At 40.7% G+C, this 20979-nt stretch overlaps 1 protein-coding gene, 1 long non-coding RNA gene, 1 other non-coding gene and 1 pseudogene across 3 annotated transcripts; 3 read left to right on the forward strand and 1 right to left on the reverse strand.

Moving 5' to 3' along the window:
- Window positions 1-3324: 3324 nt before the first annotated feature.
- Window positions 3325-7858, forward strand: LOC146576721 (C-reactive protein-like). The gene is made up of 5 exons (XM_085272183.1): window positions 3325-3462; window positions 5732-5816; window positions 5932-5998; window positions 6480-6687; window positions 6876-7858. The coding sequence occupies exons 3-5, from the start codon at window positions 5947-5949 to the stop codon at window positions 7279-7281; spliced, it is 666 nt and encodes a 221-aa protein (XP_085128309.1). The 5' UTR covers window positions 3325-3462; window positions 5732-5816; window positions 5932-5946; the 3' UTR covers window positions 7282-7858.
- Window positions 7859-10661: 2803 nt separating this feature from the next.
- Window positions 10662-11402, forward strand: LOC146576722 (C-reactive protein pseudogene; annotated as a pseudogene).
- An 811-nt stretch (window positions 11403-12213) lies between these two features.
- Window positions 12214-12285, reverse strand: trnat-cgu (transfer RNA threonine (anticodon CGU)). The gene has a single exon. It is a non-coding gene; the product is annotated as a tRNA-Thr (tRNA).
- Window positions 12286-12379: 94 nt separating this feature from the next.
- Window positions 12380-20852, forward strand: LOC146576724 (uncharacterized). Its single transcript, XR_014892275.1, has 2 exons — window positions 12380-12846; window positions 16938-20852. It is a non-coding gene; the product is annotated as an uncharacterized LOC146576724 (long non-coding RNA).
- Window positions 20853-20979: the final 127 nt, after the last annotated feature.

Consider the following 20979-nt stretch of genomic DNA (forward strand, 5'->3'; position numbering starts at 1 on the left):
AAAGGGAGTCCCTGTCTCCCTAACATAGAGGAGACTGCAACAATTCGTCTGAGATACTCTCTTCTTTCGACTATCTCACTCACATTTGCAGTTGCTATCATCTGTGCAACGTTTCCCTGTTTGCTAGTTCCCTGGTAGCTTTTCCATGTAACAACACTGTCCTTATGTGTTTGTGCCATCTCATGCTTGCCAAAGATGACTAAAGCTTTCTTCCAGTTCTTGCAACCGTTACTGACCAAACTATCATGTTTGATGTTTTTGCCAAACACTCTACATGGGAAGCAGAAAGCTGCACTCTGGTTGACTGAATATTCTAACCAGTTGTGCTTTTCAAACCAGCTGTGGTTAAATGCTCGCTTCTGTGTACCAAAAGTATCAGCTGGATAGCTCTTCAGCTTCACCTGTCTGGGCCCTGTGTCTTTGTCACCTAAATCAAACCCTGTAGTAGAATGAGTTGCTGCAGCTGCTTCATCATTTTCCCTCTCTTGGCCTGTTTGCTCTCCTCTCTCTGTAATAACTTGATCTTCCTCTGCCTCTCGATCTATTTGCTGCAGCTCCTCTGTCTCTCCTTGCTCTCTCTGACTTGAACTTGCCTGTTGACCTTTTTCTCCCTCAGCCACTCCTTCTGCCTCACCCTTCAAGATACATTAAAACATACTGAATTGTAATGTAAATTGCTAATATCATGACTTCTGCTCCCGCTCCACAGTAATTTGTTGCTCCCAAATATTTTGAAGTTACAAACATTATATTTTGAGCACGCATGTGACTAAAATGGTTGCAATTTAAAGCCCTGAAAAATATTACTAAATTACTTGAATTGAAGTAATATTAAAATTAGAGATGGCACGATACCACTTTTTTATGTCCGATACCGATACCGATATCATAAATTTGGATATCTGCCGATACCGATATGAATCCGATATAGTGTTTTTTAATCAACAAAACTGTTTTTTAAAATATCTTCCCAAAGTAAAAAGTACTATAGCTTACTAGGGTATATATATTAGACTTAATAGTCACTATGTACAGTAATTGACTTCTATTCATTTTACATCAAATTAAAACTTTGGGTGTCAGATAATTATTTATTAAAAGCTCGACATTTTAAATGAGAATAAGAAAGAAAAGTATGTCTTTGTGCCCCCTTTTCCCTGTTAATGCCCTATCGGCCCCCCTGGCTAAACTTTGCTAGATCCGCCCCTGCACAGTTACCAGCCGTCAGCTACGTAGAAAAAGATCCTGGTGTAGAAAGTAATATTAAATAAATTCTAACAACAGCTGATCAAGCTTAAACGTTCTGCTGTTGTTCAGCCGCTGGTTTGCTCTTTCTGGTGCAAAGTGGACCAAAAACAAACGAGAGACAGACTCGCGACAGAAAAGCCGATCAGCTGATTTAAGCAGTTTCACGATTGAAGTAGCAGCCGGAGAGCGAGAGGCAGTCGCTTGTTAAGCTTAACGCAGGAATGCTTTACAAACATTCAGAGATGGACTTACACACTTGCTTTACTTCTCTCGGGGATAACTTTGTCGGAGATGAAATGCCAGGTTGCTAGCGAAGCTCCAAATGCTATCCAGACCACCGACAGGTCCTGCATGCCACAGCTGCTCTATCACGTGATGCATACGTTCTGAGGTGAGTTACGGCGTGTTGCAAGTTTTGTGAGGTGCTTTCGTGATATTTAATGGATCGGATTACATTTTTTATTTTTCTCCGATATCCGATCCAGTAATTTAGGTCAGTATCGGACCGATACCGATACCTAATATCGGATCGGTCCATCTCTAATTAAAATAGAACCCTCAAAAATATGTGAGTCAGGCTAATTTGACTTATATATATCTCTCTCTCTTTGCTCTCTCCACTTTCTAACCTTGACTCTCCTAAATAAAAGCTCAAGTTAAACAGGTCTTATATGTTGTACCGTGACTGAAATGTTTCATATTTCATATCCATATTGAGTCCCATAAAATTCTAATCAGACTGTCTGCATCACAAATGACTCCATCCTTTGACTCACCTCTCCAGCAGACGTCTCTCCCCTCTGCCTCTCTGTGCTCCTCTGCCCTGACTCCTACAGGTTAATGGGGATGGAGTGATTATTATTATTTCCACTGATGATAACCATACCTGAATGAGCTCAGCTGGATTTTTCAGAGCTAAAACGAGTGACAGAAATTAAAATTATGCTAACAATTTAACTTAGTGCGCTAGCCAGGTTTTTATTTACAAAATGGGGAGCACCTGGTTCATTATTTACATGGGATTCTCTGCTGTTAGCTGGAGCTAACTAATTGTTACTACCAGCCAGTGATGAAGACTTACTTTCTTGAAAAACTTGCGTATATCCATGATTTCTTGCCGTTTGCCACATGTACGCTAGTGTGTCCGCAGGTGTATACGAGCGGAGTGTAAAGTAGCAGTGAAAACGAGGACTGGATTTTCAGTCATGTGGATGTCCCCTGTGAACAACTGGAACGGATTGGATAACGAAGCACTGACGCTACCTTAACAATGTAAAGCGAAAGGGACCAACCGAGTTATGATCATATTTGTGTGAATAGCGACAGGTTTATATTATTATTTCTTTAAACTCATATTCCTGCATCTTTATATTGAATTTGTCTGCAAGTTCTGTAAAAAAAAAATCGAATAAGTTAAAAAAAAAAAACAAACTAAAAAAAAACCCCACCAAATTATTTAGGGGGGCTTAAGAATATTTTAGGGAGGCTTCAGCACCCCTAAAATAGGCCTAACGACGCCACTGCTAAAGGCAAAGAAAGATGCCCAACGGATTTACTTTACCAAATTGACCATCCCAGCCTTGCCATAATGGTCCATTTGATTCACCTTTTATTGTTTATTTTATTTTCACTTGCTGAATACGGGACAGACTTGACTGGAGGAAAGAAGGGGAGAAAGAAAGAGAAACAGCTGAGAAGAGGGACGGGGGAGAAGGGCAAAAAACAAAAACCAACAGAATGGGCAGGAAAAAAAATGCATATATCGATCACCTGGATCACCTGTTGAGAAAGAAAAAGGAAAACAAGCAGAAGAGAACAAGAGCAACAGAATAAACAACATCACAATGATATATGGGAATTAGGGGTGCAACGATATTCGTATTGATATTGAACCGTTTGATACAGTGCTTTCGGTTCGGTACGCATATGTATCGAACAATACAACATTTTTAATTTCTTTTATCAACTTTCCTTCTGACGATGCTGTCTGTGTTGAGCGCTCAGTGAATCCGCGCCCGACGACTCTGCCTAGGCTGCACTGTCGAGCGCAGATCCACTGAGCGCTCAACACAGACAGCATAGCCAGAAGGAAGAGCGCAGGGCAAGCTAGCGAGACAGAAGTTAAGCTCTCCTTACAACATGGACCTCCCCCACCCTCATTCAGATCTGGCGTTTGGAATTATTTTGGTTTTCATGTGATGTATGACCCTGAAGGTAAGTGAGTCATGGACTAAAGTAAAACAGTATGTTGGATGTGCCATGCAATGCTCAATTATATGGTGGGAGCTAGTGTGTTAGCGCAGTTAGCTCGTTAACGTGTTGGCCGTCTAGCCCCATGCACGGGGCGATCAGGGGTAGCTCGTTAACGGAGATTTGCCGTGTTGTGGCGTTAACGTCATTTCAACGAGATTAACCTGAAAGCACTAGTGGGAACACAACAAATATGACTGCACATTTACGCCGACATCATCCTAGTGCAAAGACAAAAACAACAAGCATGCTACTAACTTTAGCTGAGTCATTTAGACAGCTGTTAGCACATGATTCTCCTTATGGGGACCTGATATGTTTAATATGCTGCTGAGAATATAGCCCAGAAGAAGCGTATAGTATAGCTTTTATTTTGGAAAGAGCCATTTCTCTGTAATAAACTCTCTTTTCCAAAGATGAGTGATTCCTCAATCAGATACAGGGCTTGCAAAATCGCTAACCCGACGTCCCGGGGCTAGCGATTTTTCCAGTCGGGCTGCCAAAATCTACCTCTGCCCTGCCCGTCGGGCTATTGTAGGAAGGAAAATATATGTCAATGCTTTTGCATTCTTTCGGAAATGTAGCTGGGTAATTATGTCATTGGCATCGGTGAGCCACTGTCAATATGTGACATTTTGAAATCGCGTTTGAATTTGCGCTTGTTTTTTGCTTTCACTTTGCAATCGCGCGAACTGTGTATAGAGAGCGACAGCACTGATCTGTGAGTGATGATAATTTGTGCACCAATTCCTCTGACATCGTCTTATTAATCATTAGCTTACTACGCAAACATGACAAGTGAAATCTCCCGCAGCTTAAACATGTGAGAGGTTGATCGCGCAGAGAATCGCTGAGCTTATGTGAGTGCGTGTGTAAAAGCAGCAGGATATATATTTTAGTTCTCCATCCATCCATCCATCCATCCATCGTCATCCGCTTTATCCGGAGCCGGGTCGCGGGGGCAGCAGCCTAAGCAAAGAGGCCCAGACCTCCCTCTCCCCAGCCACCTCCTCCAGCTCATCCGGGGGAACACCAAGGCGTTCCCAGGCCAGCCGAGAGATATAATCTCTCCAGCGTGTCCTGGGTCTGCCCCGGGGCCTCCTCCCGGTGGGACATGCCTGGAACACCTCACCCAGGAGGCGCCCAGGGGGCATCCTTGTCAGATGCCCGAACCACCTCAGCTGGCTCCTTTCGATGTGGCGCAGCAGCGGCTCTACTCTGAGCCCCTCCCGGATGGCCGAACTTCTCACCCTATCTCTAAGGGAGAGGCCAGCCACCCTTCGGTTCTGCTGAGCCAAATAAGACAGGTCAGGGTGAAGAAGTGACAGCCAAAGAAAAGCTTACCACAAAACGGAAAAGTTATGACAAATCAGACTATAAGGCAAAAAGAAAGTGCAGCTTTATGGTTTCATGGACAAAAGAATTTCTGTGGCTGCAATATGATGAGCTAAATAACCAGGGCTGCACATAAGTGGTCCGCAGGTGCGCATTCGCTGTCAAAATAAAAAACACGCACAAGGGTTAGGGTTAAATTTAAAAACTGTACTTTTGAGTTAAAATATATATTTATAATTTTAATAAATGACAAATTAAAAAGGCATGAACATTTTTTTTGTATCGAAAAAATATCGAACCGTGACACCAAAGTATTGAACCGAACCGTGAATTTTGTGTATCGTTGCACCCCTAATGGGAATATGACAGTAAATACTAAATATTAAACATTATTGTGCAGCACATAAGATCAACAGAACACAGTGTGCTTTGAGGTAGGAGCCAAAAAGGGTGTAGTTTGTGGGTGTGATCACCCGTGTGTACACCTGTGAGCATGGACGCGCTTGTTTTTAAAAGGTTCCTTCATGTAATGATCTGCTAGAGGGTGTGGGGGGGCCACAGCCCCGTCCCCCAGGGCATGAAGCAGGTATGGAGGAGATCAAAACTCCAGACATCCAGAGGCCCTCAGAACCACATTAATCTAAGATGTTATGTAAAATCATTCATGATCGAAGACAAACACTGATCAAATCCAAATTTAATATGTACAAGAAAGAAAAGAAAAATCATCAATGACTCATAATGTGATGCTAAAAAACTTAAAAAAATAATCACAATAAATAATCCACAGAAGTGTTTGTATTTGTTAAGACTTCGTGTAATTTTAGCATCTTCTTCTTCTTCTACCAAAACCAATGAAAACCAGCCAATCAATGACAGCCTGTTATTTGCATCGCAGGACTCTGAAACGGGGAGGATTTCTGGTACTCAGGTTATAAGACTGCCCAGCTGACTGTCTGCATTAGGACCTTTGGAGCATCACAGTACGTATACAGCTTCATTTTACTTTGTAACTTTACATAACTTTCAAAAAAACTCCCACTGATATTCTGTGTATAAATTAAAATCATGTTAACATATGAGTCTCATTTTCTGCAGGTTTGTGGAGACAAAATGAGACCTCTGATTGGCCTTTTCCTCATCGCCGTCTCCATGGCATTGGCTGGTAACGGTTTCTCTGTTCTTTTGTCCATCTCTGTGCAAGTTTGTAATTATGTCATTATTTACTTTTTATTGTTTATCTCATTTTCTATTTTTCTTTATATGTTTTCTTGTCTTGATTAAATCCTTTTATCTGTCATTCATCCTCTCAGTGGCTCAGATGTCAAAATGTTTCATTTTTAAGAGCTCATTAAATTTGTGTGATGTCAGTTAAAACAGAACTAACAACAACAAACACATTTATGTACATAAACAGCTCTCGTGGGAGAGTTAAAGACATGGAGTTTGTTGCAGCTGAGTGTTTTGAACCTTTCAAAGGTTACAGGCCAAACCAACTTTATTTATAAAGTGCTCTAAGAACAGCAAGTTCTGACCAAAGTGCTTAACATTACGAAGAGAATGAAAATATGAATTAGTTCATACAATTTAATTACAATTAATTCGTTTACAATTTCATCAACACAAAAGAAAACTCTGCTTCTCAGGGAGTGTTCCCATTAAGACCCTGGTATTCTCCACTGCGACGAGCACCAGTTATGTTGAGATGATCCCTCAAAGGCCGATGAACCTGACTGCGTTCACTCTGTGCATGCGAGTGGCCACGGAGCTCAGCGGCCAGCGAGAGATCATCCTCTTTGCATACCGGACTGGAAGCTACGATGAGCTGAATGTGTGGCGTGAACTGGATGGAAGGTAGGACATCTCAAAGTCAACAGCATCTACACTGTGAGCTTTACAAAAACAATATCAACCAAATTTGATCTTATTGGTCCTGGTGTAAAATTGTTTTGATTCAAATGTAGTAAAATTATGATTTTTCATGAAGCTGCCTGTGTGCAAGACTTTTATGACTAAAGGACGTATGGATGTTGTGTGTGCAGACTGTCCTTTTACATGGCTGGAGGTGGTGTTTTATTTAAAGTCCCTGAGCTCGGAGCCCTGCAGACCCACCTGTGTGTCACCTGGGATTCCACTTCAGGTTTAGCTGCCCTCTTCCTGGACGGAAAGAGGAGCTTATCTAAAATCTACAGGAAGGGTCACACTGTCAGGGCAGGAGGCAGGGTTATCCTGGGACAAGATCCGGATTCTTTCCTGGGTTCTTTTGATGAGCAGCAGAGTTTTGTTGGTGAGATCTGTGATGTGAACATGTGGGATGTTGTTCTGGCAGATAGCGTGATCCAAGGCATGTTTGCAGGGAAGAGAGTAGCAAGAGGAAATGTTTTTGACTGGGAAAGCACAGAGCTGAGAATTAACGGGGACGTCGAGGTCGCCATTCGTGAGCTGTAGCTATAATGCTCACCCACAGGAATAACCCCATTCTGCTGTATGAAATAATGGCTATTAATCAAACTGTGTGTCAATATCACTAACGTTACTTTAAGTTTTTAGAAAACAAATATGTGCTCACATCACCTGTTTTTAATTATATATTAAATACTCAACACAGATTCATATTGTTCTAGATTATTCTTATCACTTACTTGTACTTACTTTTAATCACACTGTCATAGTCCCATTGTTGTATTATGAGAGTTTTTAGAGCTTTTCTGTCAGTTATTTCCATGCATTGAGTTCTTTTAGTTTCCTTCCCCAGTCTCAGTCTAACGTTGCTACATGTGGGTTTGTGTCTAACCGCTGCATTTGTTATTTGTCTTCATTTTTGCTACCCCTCCTGTCGCCTGTGTCTACTTACCCTAATCACCCTTGTATGTGTGCCATCTTCCCCTCACACTTTTGTTTTAACGTCTGTGACGATATCTTGTATGTTTTCTCTCCATGCACTTGTGGATTTGGTTTCGTAAAAACTTTTACGTTTCCCTTTGTAGACTTGTGCCATCAGCTTATTAAAGATTGTCCTATTAAACCCTGCTGCCTCCTGTGTCTGCATTTCAATCCTCAGCTTTACACTCCATACAGTTGAAATAATATGCAGCTTGTGACATCGGCATATTTTATCACCAGGGGCTTAAAAATTAACAAGACAACACAGTGTCACTGATAATGCTGACTTCCCGGTCTTCAGGCTCATAAGTATCTCTGTTCTGATATGGTGTTTTTCTATAGTACTGGAGAACTCAAAGCACTCAGTGGCACACAAATAGTATAAAGGTGGTACTGCAGAAGAGTTTAGCTAATGTTTTGTACTACAGAACTGAAAAGAAGTATTTAGACTGTTTAGTTAAGTAAATGCTGTAATTGTACTGTATTTGTAATCATATAAACAGTACATTTGACAATAACTGAAACCAGCAGCACTGGCCAACAATGGGTTGTGAGGTCATTTTTTTCATTAACATGCAAATTGTCATGACCATTGATCAACAAACACTGATTAAAGACCATTGATCATTGGTCATTCATTCCCCAGCTTTTTAGAAGCTGCAGTCAGCTGAGACTGGATGGCCAATGATCAATGGTCTTTATTCAGTGTTTGTTGATCACTTGGATGAGTGACGAAACGTTTCTCCCACTGGGAGACATGAAAAAGGAACCGTAGGCCTAACACTGAACACCGGAAAACTAAGTCTAAGCATACATCACATGGAGAACAGAGTTAGATCTTTACCAAGAACACAGAGGAGGCTCAGAAACCTAAAAACCAGGAACTATAAATGTAATACAAACAGAAAACCATAATTGACAGAACAAAACTTGAACAAAAAGCACAAACACTGCGTGACCCAGGACCGTGACATTTTTCATTATAAAGCAAAAACCCCTCGATGTAATTTTTATTTTAGTGACAGAGCGCAAATATTTCCTTGCAGTTTTAAGTAAAATTTATATGATGTGATGAAACATTTTAAGACAAGTATATCAAGTTGAACTGTAGTAATGCTCTAGCAATATTATGGCATTATTAAACAATGTAAAGTTAGTATTACGTGTAGCTATTTCAGTGTTTATACTTATTAAATACACATGATGTATTTATATGTAACAATATTATAATTCAATAACATTTCTGGATATTTTACTTTTTATGGGTGGGATATTGTGTTATTACATGATAATAGTACTTTTCAGCAATTTTTAACCTGATTAATTTTATTGCAGCAGTGTTTGAATATATAATTATGTAATTTTGTTTTCACACATACCTTCTATTTAACATGAAAAATCCACAGAAATACACCAAACTTTAACTTACCACCTTGTGAAAGTACATCAGTTTTCAGTACTATAATTATGGGAAATTACTGTATGTTTTGGCACTACAACAGCTGGAATATGACAGGTTTTCTTGTTTTTTAAACGTTTTTTTACAGAGTACGTTTGCAACATTAATAACAGTAGTCTGAGGAGCTTGGAAAGAAAAGCGTCTGGACTTCTTTAAGTTGTTTGAAGACGTTTCACCTTCATCCGAGAAGCTTCTTCAGTTCTAGGGTCAAATGGTGGAGAGTCCCAGAGTTAAGCTCTGTGGGAGTGCCCCCCCCCCCCCCCCCCCGAGAGGACCCCCTAATGATCATCTACCTAATCACATGAGCCAAGGTGTGAAAACGGGTGTGGGTCACAATCAGCCAGAGTTTCAGGTGAGCTCATTGTGAAACCTGGCCCCACCCTATCATGTGATTTCCTGAGGTCAGATGCCCCAGGATGTGAGTGGGCGTTAAGGCGTCTGGGAAGAATCTCAAAACTAGATTATGATGGCAGCCAGTTGGTGTCGTAAACCCCCGCCTCTGTTCAAAGATGGTCGCTCACAGTGGCCATAGATGCTTCTTTCACTCCTCTTTCAAACCATCTGTCCTCTCTGTCCAAAATGTGAACATTGGCATCCTTGAAAGAGTGACCTTTGACCTTTAGATGAGGTGGCTCTTCTATGTTGTGCCATGTGTTTATGAACTGATTCTTTGGTTTCTCCAGTGTAGAGGTGTGAGCATTCCTTGCTTCACTGCACAGCATATACAACGTTGTTTAGTTTGTGTTTGGGAGTTTTGACTTTGGGTTTCTCTGATAAACATGAATTGATCTGAGAAACTCAGGATAGTCTTCTCCAAGCACGACATCCCAGCTTTTATTTAGAAACACAAGAATACAAACACTGATGATCAGGAGCAAACAATCCCAAAACTAGTAGACTCGGGGAAATGTGCAACAAGGAAACACAAAACCATGAGGGCAAACACCATAAACAAAAAAGTGTGGAGTTTTAACATAAATCCGAAGTTGAAACCAAAAGGACGTTGTGAAGTCACAAAACGCAGAATGAACCTAAAGATTGACCCAGAACTAAAGCCATGAAATATAACCAAAAGAAACTTGAAAATACAATACAATACAATAACCAGAGGGACCAGTTGCAGCAACCAAAATATGCTAAGCATTGTACTGGGAGACACTTAGAAGAAGTGGAGGATCTATCAGTTTTGTGAGGAAAGAAACGATGAGAGGTAAGTGTGTTAGCCTAACTATTAGTTTTTTGAATCATGAGATTAAAACACACTTACCCAGCATGTTTTGGTTTCTACAACTGGTCCGTCGGGTTATTGTCTCCCCAGAAACACTTCCCTTGTGCTTTTGGAGATTTGTTTTTTCCTATTTCTGTTGTGTTTTGTGTGCTTTTGCAGCATTTTTCTTATTGCTGGTGTTTTCTTAAGTTGCAGTCCGTTTGGCCTCTGAGGGCCACTGTAGGGTTTTACATTAAGCTGGCTGTGTGCAGACTTATAATGATTGTTTGTGTGTGCAGACTGTCCTTTTACATGGCTGGAGATCCTGTTTTATTTAAAGCCCCTGAGCTCGGAGCCCTGCAGACCCACCTGTGTATCACCTGGGATTCCACTTCAGGTTTAGCTGCCCTCTTCCTGGATGGCAAGAGGAGCTTATCCAAAATCTACAGGAAGGGTCACACTGTCAGGGCAGGAGGCAGGGTTATCCTGGGACAAGATCCGGATTTTTATCTGGGTGATTTTGATAAACATCAGAATTTTGTTGGTGAGATCTGTGATGTGAACATGTGGGACGTTGTTCTGGCAGATAGCGTGATCCAAGGCATGTTTGCAGGGGAGAGAGAACCAAGAGGAAATGTTTTTGACTGGGAAAGCACAGAGCTGAGAATTAACGGGGACGTAGAGGTCGCCATTCGTGAGCTGTACACTCCTGAAGCTGATGTGTGAGGACTCACAGTGTTTATGATGTTTTTCACACGGGCTGGACCACAGTAGCGTTCACGGTTTGTTTGTTTTTTCTTTTTGAATAGCATGGCCTTAAATGACTCTGTATTTATTTATTTTTTACGTGTATTGACACTTGTTACTTATGTTTTAATTAAAGATTCTGTTCATTTATTTACTGATTGATATGTTTCCCTGATGGCCAATTAACATCAATCAGAGAGCTCATTTTCATTTTACGTTGTGGGACACACAGAGCCCACTTTGAACTTAAGTGTCCAGACCAGTGAAACCACATAATAAATGGGTAAAATTACAAAAAAGTGCAGCTGTTTCATTCCAAGACTGTGTAATGTGTAATCATAAAATATTAATTCACAGAAAATTGTTGTCATTGTTTATTTATTGCTTAATTACTTTCTGAATTTCAGTGGCAGGGAGGAGTCTTTATCAACAGGAGAAGCTGGAAACCAGAATACAAGTAAAAATCTAAAAAGTAAAAAATAAAATTTTATTTATATAGCATCTTTCTAGATAAAAAAGATCACAAAGTGCTTCACGAAGGGATGACAGAGTATAAAACAGAGTCTTTGTAAGGCCTGATTCTGGCCCCCGAGCTGTATGTTGGACATCCCATCCAGTAAGAACATACAATCCTTACCAAGCCAGTATTCATAATGAATTCATATATTATATATAATTGCTTACATGCATATTTCCAGGAATTTTTTAAAGTCGGATAGGCAAAAAAGAAGAATGGGAAGACTCTGTTGGGTTGCAATCAAGTTAGACATTAAAAAATATCTTATTGCTTTGCATTGAATTGCTTTTTCATACAGTTTGAGTCATTATCAGTTTTAACTTAAACAAACCCTCTGTAATATACTGTTCGTATTGCTCCCTCTTGTGGTCTTCTGAAGTTTTATAAAACATGAAAAGTTTTGTCCACTTTCGGGCTATGTTTATAGTTTATTTCTTTATAATTTCAATTTCGTGTTGGGGTTTTTTTTTTTGGTCTGATTTTCTTTTGTAATACTGTTCGACAACTTCAAGGATAGCATTTTGTTTCCCCACCCCAAAAAACACAGTTGGTACATTCCAGTTTAACAGGCACGGACGGGGTTCGAACCCGCGATCTTCGGTTTACGAGACCGACGCCTTACCACTTGGCCACCGCGCCTGGTAATATAAAACCTGCAGTATCTGTCAATTTCAAGGTACAGCGTCAACGTGTGACGTAAGTGCTGAGATTTCATTTGACCGTTTCACTGACGGAGAAGAATCACGATCCCGAACTCCATCCAAAATCTGTTCAGTTTTGGCTTTCTCATCATCAACACGCAAATGCACGTCATATTATAAAAGCCAAGGACGGAAATTCTTTAAAACTGAGATAAAATATCCTGACAACATCATGTATGAAGCCGAGTGTCCCAGTCGAAGGCATTGCTGATAAAGACTGCCTCAGGTTATGGTTTATAGGCTACGTTTTTGGGTCTGTGCGAAGTAAGAAAATTCGTTATGTTTCTGAATGGAGTTTGGCGTTTCTTCACGACCTCACATACGCGATGAAAGGGTGTCTTCAAGGGAAACGCACCCGGAAGCAGATGAAGTGGCTCACGACAGATGGGATTTCACACTTTCCTTTTTAACCGCTAACTGTAGAGTCAGCATGATGATGTGAAAGACTCCTGTACATGTATGGCATGGAGGAAGGGCTGTCTGATCCTCGAGTAATGCTGTGAGTAATGGCGCCTCTTTAAAAGAATCAAAGCTAGCTTTAGCTTGCTGGTAAAGCGATAGCTTGGTAGCTAGCAGGGGAGAAGTTTGTGTGCAAGGTGCATTATTTTCAGTCTGCTGCATGTGCGCTCCTTGTGAGATTTTACTGACAGGGCCATTATCACGTCTTTGTAGTATTATTTATGTTTTGTGTAATACATCAACGAATTATGTGTTCAATGGGGCATGGAACAACCTGGAAAACCTGGAAAAGCCATTGGATTACATGATTAATGTTTCGAAAAGAATATTAAAACCAGGAAATTTACTTTGTATTATAGTTAGTTATCTAAATAAAATGGACAGAGGGAGATTTATATTTGTGAGATCACCAGAGGGGCGGCACGGTGGTTAGCACTGTTGCCGCACAGCAAGAAGGTCCTGAGTTCAATTCCACCATCAGGCCGGGGTCTTTCTGTGTGGAGTTTGCATGTTTTCCCCGTGTTTGCGTGGGTTCTCTCCGGGTCCTCCGGCTTCCTCCCACCGTCCAAAGACATGCAGCTTGTGGGGATAGGTTAATTGGATAATCCAAATTGCCACTAGGTATGAATGTGAGTGTGAATGGTTGTCTGCCCTTGTGTGTTAGCCCTGCAACTGTCCAGGGTGTACCCCGCCTCTCGCCCTATGACAGCTGGGATAGGCTCCAGCGCCCCCCGCGACCCTGAAAAGGATAAGCGGAAGCGAATGGATGGATGGATGGAGATCACCAGATCCCAAATCTGTGTTTAAGGCATTATCCAATTAGCACTGATGCTTCAAATGAGCAAAATTCACTAAATCGTCTTACTCTTTGATTTGATTCAGTGTGAGGTGACCTGTGACCGAGCCTAGAAAGTGTTTACTGAGTTTTCCCAGGTGCTCTTGTGTGGCATAGACTTGCATAGGACTGGGACTCTTTGTGCAACGAAAGGTGTCGCCCCCTGGTGTCGTTTAAAAAGAAGGTTTAACAGGTTTAATGCACTTCCACTGGCTTCACTTTTCAAACCTGGAAGCTACAACCATCTCCTACTCTCTCTGTGATGTAATATCTGACCTGAGCTCCAGGAGCACTGAATCACCGAATGTTTTAAATAATCATGTAAACCTGCTTCTAGACCGTGTGTAAAACATCAGAGCCTCTTTTCTTAGCATTTAGGGAATTATTGTGGCTCTAGCCAAATTCCTGTTGGTCATTTCACTCAGTTTAAAAAAAAAAAAACCTTTTAAGGTAAGTTTTTTTTCATCAACAGCCTGGAACTTCTTTGGGTGCTGTGTCATGAATACAAGCCTTCACTGCAGAGGTATTATAAGCAGTAATGATATAGGACATGGTTTTGTTTTCACCTGGATAGTCTGTCTCTGTGTCTTATGGCAAATTATGGGGCTGCAGGAGGTTTTCAGACCTTTGGCATGAATTGCTAAATGTCGGTTTGACTGTTGACAGATCTGGTCAACACAACCGTGCAAAAGACAGTAGCCTTTATTTTGCAGGTGTGTTGTTGAACACACCTGTCGAAATCAGTCAAAGGCGGGTGTGGTACTGATATAATCATGTAACAATAGTGGCTCACAGGTCAGAATATCAACATGTTAATGGTTGTCATGGTTGGTGTGCAGGAGCGGATCTACTGGGGTGGCACGGGGTGACCCCTAAAATAATCTCTTGCCTCTAGTTTTGCATATGAAAATGTTGCTTATTAAAATAAGATAGTATTAACAGTTTGAACATAGCCACAGTTAACATTGAATATAATTTCTAAAACTGAATGTATTACATAGTGTTATTCCAATTCAATTCAATTCAATTTTATTTATATAGCGCCAAATCACAACAAAAGTCGCCTCAAGGCGCTTCATTCCCCCTCCACTATTAAAAAATGGTTGTGCCCATAGCTCGGACCAGCTTCATTTCTTGTTGTCAGTAGCAACCGATGCCTATGATTGTGCCAGAGCACAGTCAACATCACTATGGCGTTTTTTTTTGTGCCACTATTCTGAGCGCACGTAGTAAAAATTTGAGTGCACGTAAAAAAAATTGCAAGTACAAGTGTTGCATTTTGAGGTGAATTTTATTTTGAGTGAAGAAAAGCTCAATTTGAGCGAACAAAATTCATTGCTGCGTGCAAAAAATGTATTTCAGTGTTTGCTATTATCCATACACACACACACACACACACACTCTTTCTGTACACCGTTCTATTTGTGCCACAAAACCAACCAATCACAGACTTGAATGCAAAAAAAATCTGATTAGCTGTTTTGGTGTCCAATCAGCTCGGTAGCTACTGTAGCTAAACTGGGGCTGCTATTGTGTATATGGATAATAGCAAACACTGAAGTACATTTTTTTGCACGCAGCAAAGAATTTGTTCTCCTCAAAATGCAACACTTGTACTGGCAAATTGTTTTTACGTGCGCTATATTTTTAAAAAAAATTTTTTTACATGCACTCAGAATAGTGGCACAAAAATGACGCCATACATCAGGCACGTCAGATCTGAAGAGTGATACACCTCCTGCTGTCAGACCTGCAGGGTTTAGGCCGGCGGTGTTGTCCTCTCCTCTGTGCCTAAGTTTTTAAAATTTACAATTTATATTTTCATTTCAAGTTATGAAAATCTTTCACAAAACATGTTTGTGGCTGTTACAGTAAAAACTGTAACTTTTTTCTCCTCGATTTTTATGTTTTTGTGTGATTTCAGATCAGTTGTGTTAATGAAAAAATAACTGTAAATTCAGACACGTGAGATTGTGCTCAAAATAATGATACCAAACAAACCAAAGTTATACCCTGGAGCCCAGAGGCTTAACCCAATAAATAATGAAAGGTTAGGTTTCAATTTTTGGTGAAAAACGTGTTCATGACAGTGCAGATTTCAGTCTTTTTGTGTAAATTTAAGCATGTAACAATTTGATTATTTCTAATAAAAAAAATAATATATAAAAAAATATATAAAATATAAAAATAATATAGAAATAATAAAAAAAGGGTGTGATACTTAGTAATAGTATAAATCTATACATTACATAAAATCAAAATGTTTAATTATCTTGGCTAAAGAAAATTATTAAGTTATAAACTATATTTATATGAAACATTTGCATACTTACTGCATTTGATGCATTATAACCTTATATAATCCATATTACTGGATGGTGGTGTGACCCCATGAGAGAAGAGTTCGTGGACAGCCTGTTTTGATGTTCAGCTGAAACTGGTTTCACCATATATCCCATCGCATCAGGTGAAAGAGCACAAAAAGGCCTCCGATATACGCTATGACGTATAATCTGTGCATGTAGAGGGAAAAGTGTTGCAATAAAACGATTGAAATGTAGTTTTTCAAAATCAGAATAAAGGAAAATTTGGACACAGTGTAACTACAGGAGAAAGCTTTGTCATAAAACGGTGCCATCAGAAGATTTCAGAACGCAGGTTCGGTCATCAGAAGTTCAAAGTTTTGTGACTTGTTTAAACGTTAATCAACGTTTTTACAATAGAGACCTTTGAGACGATTTTTATTTGAATGCCGTTCTTTGACCTTTTTTTTTATGAATTACATAAAAAACATGGGACCAGTCACTACTGGGAATCGTGGCCCGTTATTCCCAGTCGAGCTGCATGTTTTGAAATCATTTCGTAGAGGCTCTCAAAGCTGCAGAATGAGTTATGCATCAAAATTCAGCATAGAAGAAGTCGTGTGCTTCAGTGCTTTGCATTGACCCACTTACATTTAAATCATCAAGTTAAAACTGTCTGAAACATGAACCTGTATTATAATAATAATAATTATTATTATTATCTATTATTTATTGAATGCAGAAATGTTTTATAATGTTAAATCTTATTATAATATTATTATTTTATTTCTCCATGAGTCCATATTGATAACATAGTGTGCATCGTGTTTCAGCAGTGCTGCATCTTTTATACCGTCAATGATATGAAACCAGGGCTTCCTGCACTAACACGTGTGATATGCTGATCAGAACAAACTGATTTGGTGTTTTTGGTTTTTTTTTAAGGATTTCATCTTGTATCTGAATTATTTACGTGTTGTTCCCATGTTCCAGTCTGTAACAGAGTCTGATCTACAGCTGAGCCTCCATCCTCCTGCTTGGCCATGCCGTTGGTGGTGGATGCTGTGTGGGCGCTGTGGAGCATCACAGCCGGCGTCTACGACTACTTCCACACCAGTGCCATGGAGGAGAGGATCCACACACTGGAGAACGTCCTCTCCATCCACCAGTTTGTGATTGCAGGCCTGTCAGCAGGCCTCATTCTGCTCATGACCTACATACTGTTGAGAAAACACTAAAACCGTCCTCACCTGAAGGACAAGCGCCCGCTAGAGGTCGTTTGCCTGAAGGATGGCATGTTTGGTGACAGTCAGGATGTCCCAGATGAAGTCGGGAGGACTGATGGGCTCCTAAGTCTGACCAACAAGGCTCCACCGGGACATGCTTTCTAAAACCTGGTGCACTTTGGGTAGTGGCTGCTTGGTTGGTTTGTCTGTTTGCTGCTTTGTTTAAATGTTAAATTATCCTGCTAAAAGAAACATAACAGCTTCTCAAGGCGAATTTGCACTCTGTTTACCTGAACATGAAGGACTTCATTGTTTAGGAAAAACCACCTGAGATGGCGTCAAGAACTCAAACACCTCCTCAGAGTGTAACGAAGGAGTTAAAATGAAGTTATTGTCGGTTTTAAAAGGGAAGAAGCCCAGAATGACTGTGATCACTGCTTCATTTTTAACACTGTTGTTGAAAAATCACACCATAATTAACTCGATCAGTTCTTCTTTTGTGCTTCCAAATGAATCATGTTATTTGTTAAGACAAATAATCTGAGATGCATCCAAATTGCCCGTTAATCTTTACATCTTCTAGCTCCATCTTCATGACTTATAAATGGTGGCAATGTCTGAATGAGACACGTGATATTGTGGACTAATTAGGGGCCCGTTCTCACTGATCCGAGCCAGAATTACACGTGTGAGACCTCAGGTGCACCACTCAGTTTAGGAGATGGTGTCAGTGGTTTGTTCAGTTTCTCGTGTCAGAATACTTTTTTGTAGATGATTTGAACCCTCGGACCGTTACAGGGAGTCTATGGTCAAAATCAGCTACGGAAAGCACACAGGAAGAGAAGGAAACCAAGTCTTTCGCTAAAATGTCAACAGTGAGGGGATTACCCATCGCTAATAAGGTTGTGACAGTGAAGTGGACTTATTCTGCTTATGCAAAGTTACTCTAATTGAATAGCTTTGCATGATTCACAGCTCAACATACGCTTTGATCCAACCCTGAAGTTCATCTTCTGTCTAAAATGAGATGTTTTAGCCCCTCCCCCTTTAATCCAATACAACTTTATTTAACCCAACTTTCTTTTTGGTCTCAGTCACACAAACCAGCCACCAACCACCTGGCAACCTCCAGACGCTGGGGAAAAATGTATACTTTCTGAATTCATTGGGTTGCCTTAGGTTGATGGCTGTTGTCAGTTGAAATCAGTTGCAAAGAAACCCTGTCGAGATGCTTTGGTCACTAGCTGCAGACTAAAAGCACAACTTTTAGTTTGGAGGCATCGGTCTCTGTTTCATTGTTTCACTAACCAAAGTAAATGTGGACGGAGGAACAGTAACATCAGCCTGGGTTTTGACTTTCATTGACTTTATGCAGTGTTTAATTTTTAAATTGATTCAGTGGGACAGAAATGCCAAAAATGTGATGTCTGGGTCTGCTAAGCTTGATGGGAATATGGTCATACTAGAATCTACCCCATCTCTGAGACTGGTTCCAACATGCACAGTCCCGTCATGGTATTTGCTGTAAAAGATTATAATCAGAGATTTTAAAACATGCTCTGTGGCAACTGTGGTTTGTAATTACCCTGATTCCACCGACACACCTGGACTTGGAGGATAAACTCAAAAAACGCTTCAAATGCTGGGAAATGAATTTGTCCTGTACGTGGTTTATTTATTTTTAAACACCAAAGGGAAATGATCATGTAGGATGGAGGTTAAAGTCTGCATTTAATGTGGAAAAGGGAGATTGGGCGTTTAATCTGTTTGTTTACATTTTTACTAATGTGTGTGTTAGGATTTAACCGATTCTTGGTGGCTCACTCACTGCTGTTCCTGCTCACACTGGGCTTCATTGTCAGTGTACTGTAAACACTACTGTGTGCTCTACCCAGCCGAACCTCTGCCGCGACTGCTATTAAAAGGGAATATGTTTGAATATTGATCAGAATTTAAGTCCAGACTTTGTTGTCTTTTATTCATAATTTGTGTTTGCTGATTTACGGTTTTTTGTTGCTGTTCCTCTTTTCTTTTGTCCTCTCACCTCCCTGCTCCTTCAGCCTGGCTCTGTAAGAGTTCTTTTCCTGTTGAAAGGGAGCTCTTCCTCCCCGCCATTGCCAATTGTTTTGACATAGAGGATCATCTCATGGTTGGGAATCTTTTTCTACTATTGTAAAGGATTTTTCCTGTGAAGACTGCTTTGGTAGTATGGGGTATTAGCCCTCTTGTCACGTGTTCTTCCGTCCTTGTACGACCACAGTGGAAGCACAGTTCTCATTTCCAGCAATAAGTCAAATTAGGCCAGTGTGACTGGAACTTTTATGGACAAACATTTGTAGGCAAAGTCAAGGAGATGAAGTTGGAGATCGCATCTTTGCGTTTTTGTGAATGGCGTGGTCAACAAACGCTCACTATACTGCCAAAGGTATTCACTCAACCATCCAGATAATTGAATTCAGGTGTTCCAGTCACTTCCATGACCACAGGTGTATAAAATGAAGCACCTACACACGCAGACTGTTTCTACAAACATTTGTGAAATAATGGGTCACTCTCAGGAGCTCGTGAACCGTGATAGGATGCCACCTGGGCAGGAAGTCCAATCGTGAAATTGTAAGTAGGTCACCTACTTTCTGCAGACGGTTGCTACAGACCTCCAAACTTGATGTGTCCTTCAGATTAGCTCCATAAACAGTGTGTAGAGTGCTTCATGTTTCCATTTCCGAGCATCTGCATCCAAGCCTTACATCACCAAGCGCAACGCAAAGTGTCAGATGCAGTGGCGCAAAGCACCCCGCCACTAGACTCTTGAGCAGTAGAGTGATGGGAGTGATGAATCACTTCTCCATCTAGCAATCTGATGGACGAGTCTGAGTTTGGTGGTTGCCAGGACAACAGTACATGTCTGACTGCATTGTACAAAGTGTAAAGTTTGGTGGAGGGGGGATTATGGTGTGGGGTTGTTTTCAGAAGCTGAGCATGGCTCCTTAGTTCCAATGAAAGGAACTCTTAATGCTTCAACATACCAAGGCATTTTGGACAATTTCATGCTCCCACCTCTGTGGGAACAGTTTGGACATGGCCCCTTTCTGTCCCAACATTACTGCACACCAGTGTAGAAAGCAAGATCCATAAAGACTTGAATGAGTGTTTGGTGTGGAAGAACGTGACTGGCCTGCACAGACTCCTGACCTCAACCCGATGGAGGACCTTTGAGATGAATTGGAGCAGAGACTGTGAGCCAGGTCTTCTCGTCCAACATCAGTGTCTGACTTCACAAATGTGCTTCTGGAAAAATGGTCACAAATTCCCAGAAACACTCCTAAACACTGTGGGAAGCCTTGCCAGAAGGGTTGAAGCTGTTATAGCTGCACACTGCGACTGGTCTGTTGTGGTGAAGAAAGGGCAAATTTGTTGTTTCATGGTTTTATCTATGGCCTCGAGCTGTGGCTAGTGACCTACAGAATAAGATCAACAACTTAGTGTCTTCCCCAAAGAGGAGAAGGCTCAGAGGGAGGTCTGAGAATCATCTCTGCTTGGACTGATGTCCCTCCAACCTGGATGAGGGGTAGAAGATGGGAGGATGGATTTTGTAGGATCTGTACATAGATTATAAAGCTCCTAAGACAACTGCTGATCTGAGTTTTTGTCATAGAAGTCAAAATAAAGTTAATTAAATTGATGATATTTTTATAATTTTAATTTTCTTATGGGAAGCACAGAAGCAGTAATCTAATACATCTCTAAGAGGATCCAAAGTCTTATAATTACCTTATAGAACATCATGACACAGAAAACCCATTTGGAAA

The sequence above is a fragment of the Mchenga conophoros genome, linkage group LG4 (assembly GCF_057382185.1).
Source record: "Mchenga conophoros isolate Kocher_MC1m ecotype Shallow Benthic linkage group LG4, M_conophoros_male_GT1.1, whole genome shotgun sequence".
NCBI lineage: Eukaryota > Metazoa > Chordata > Actinopteri > Cichliformes > Cichlidae > Mchenga > Mchenga conophoros.

Coding starts and splice junctions, on each gene's coding strand:
- LOC146576721 (XM_085272183.1), top strand. CDS start 5,947: ATGAGACCTCTGATTGGCCTTTTCCTCATCGCCGTCTCCATGGCATTG. Junction 5,999..6,479: donor CGTCTCCATGGCATTGGCTG/GTAACGGTTTCT, acceptor TCTGCTTCTCAG/GGAGTGTTCCCATTAAGACC. Junction 6,688..6,875: donor TGGCGTGAACTGGATGGAAG/GTAGGACATCTC, acceptor TTGTGTGTGCAG/ACTGTCCTTTTACATGGCTG.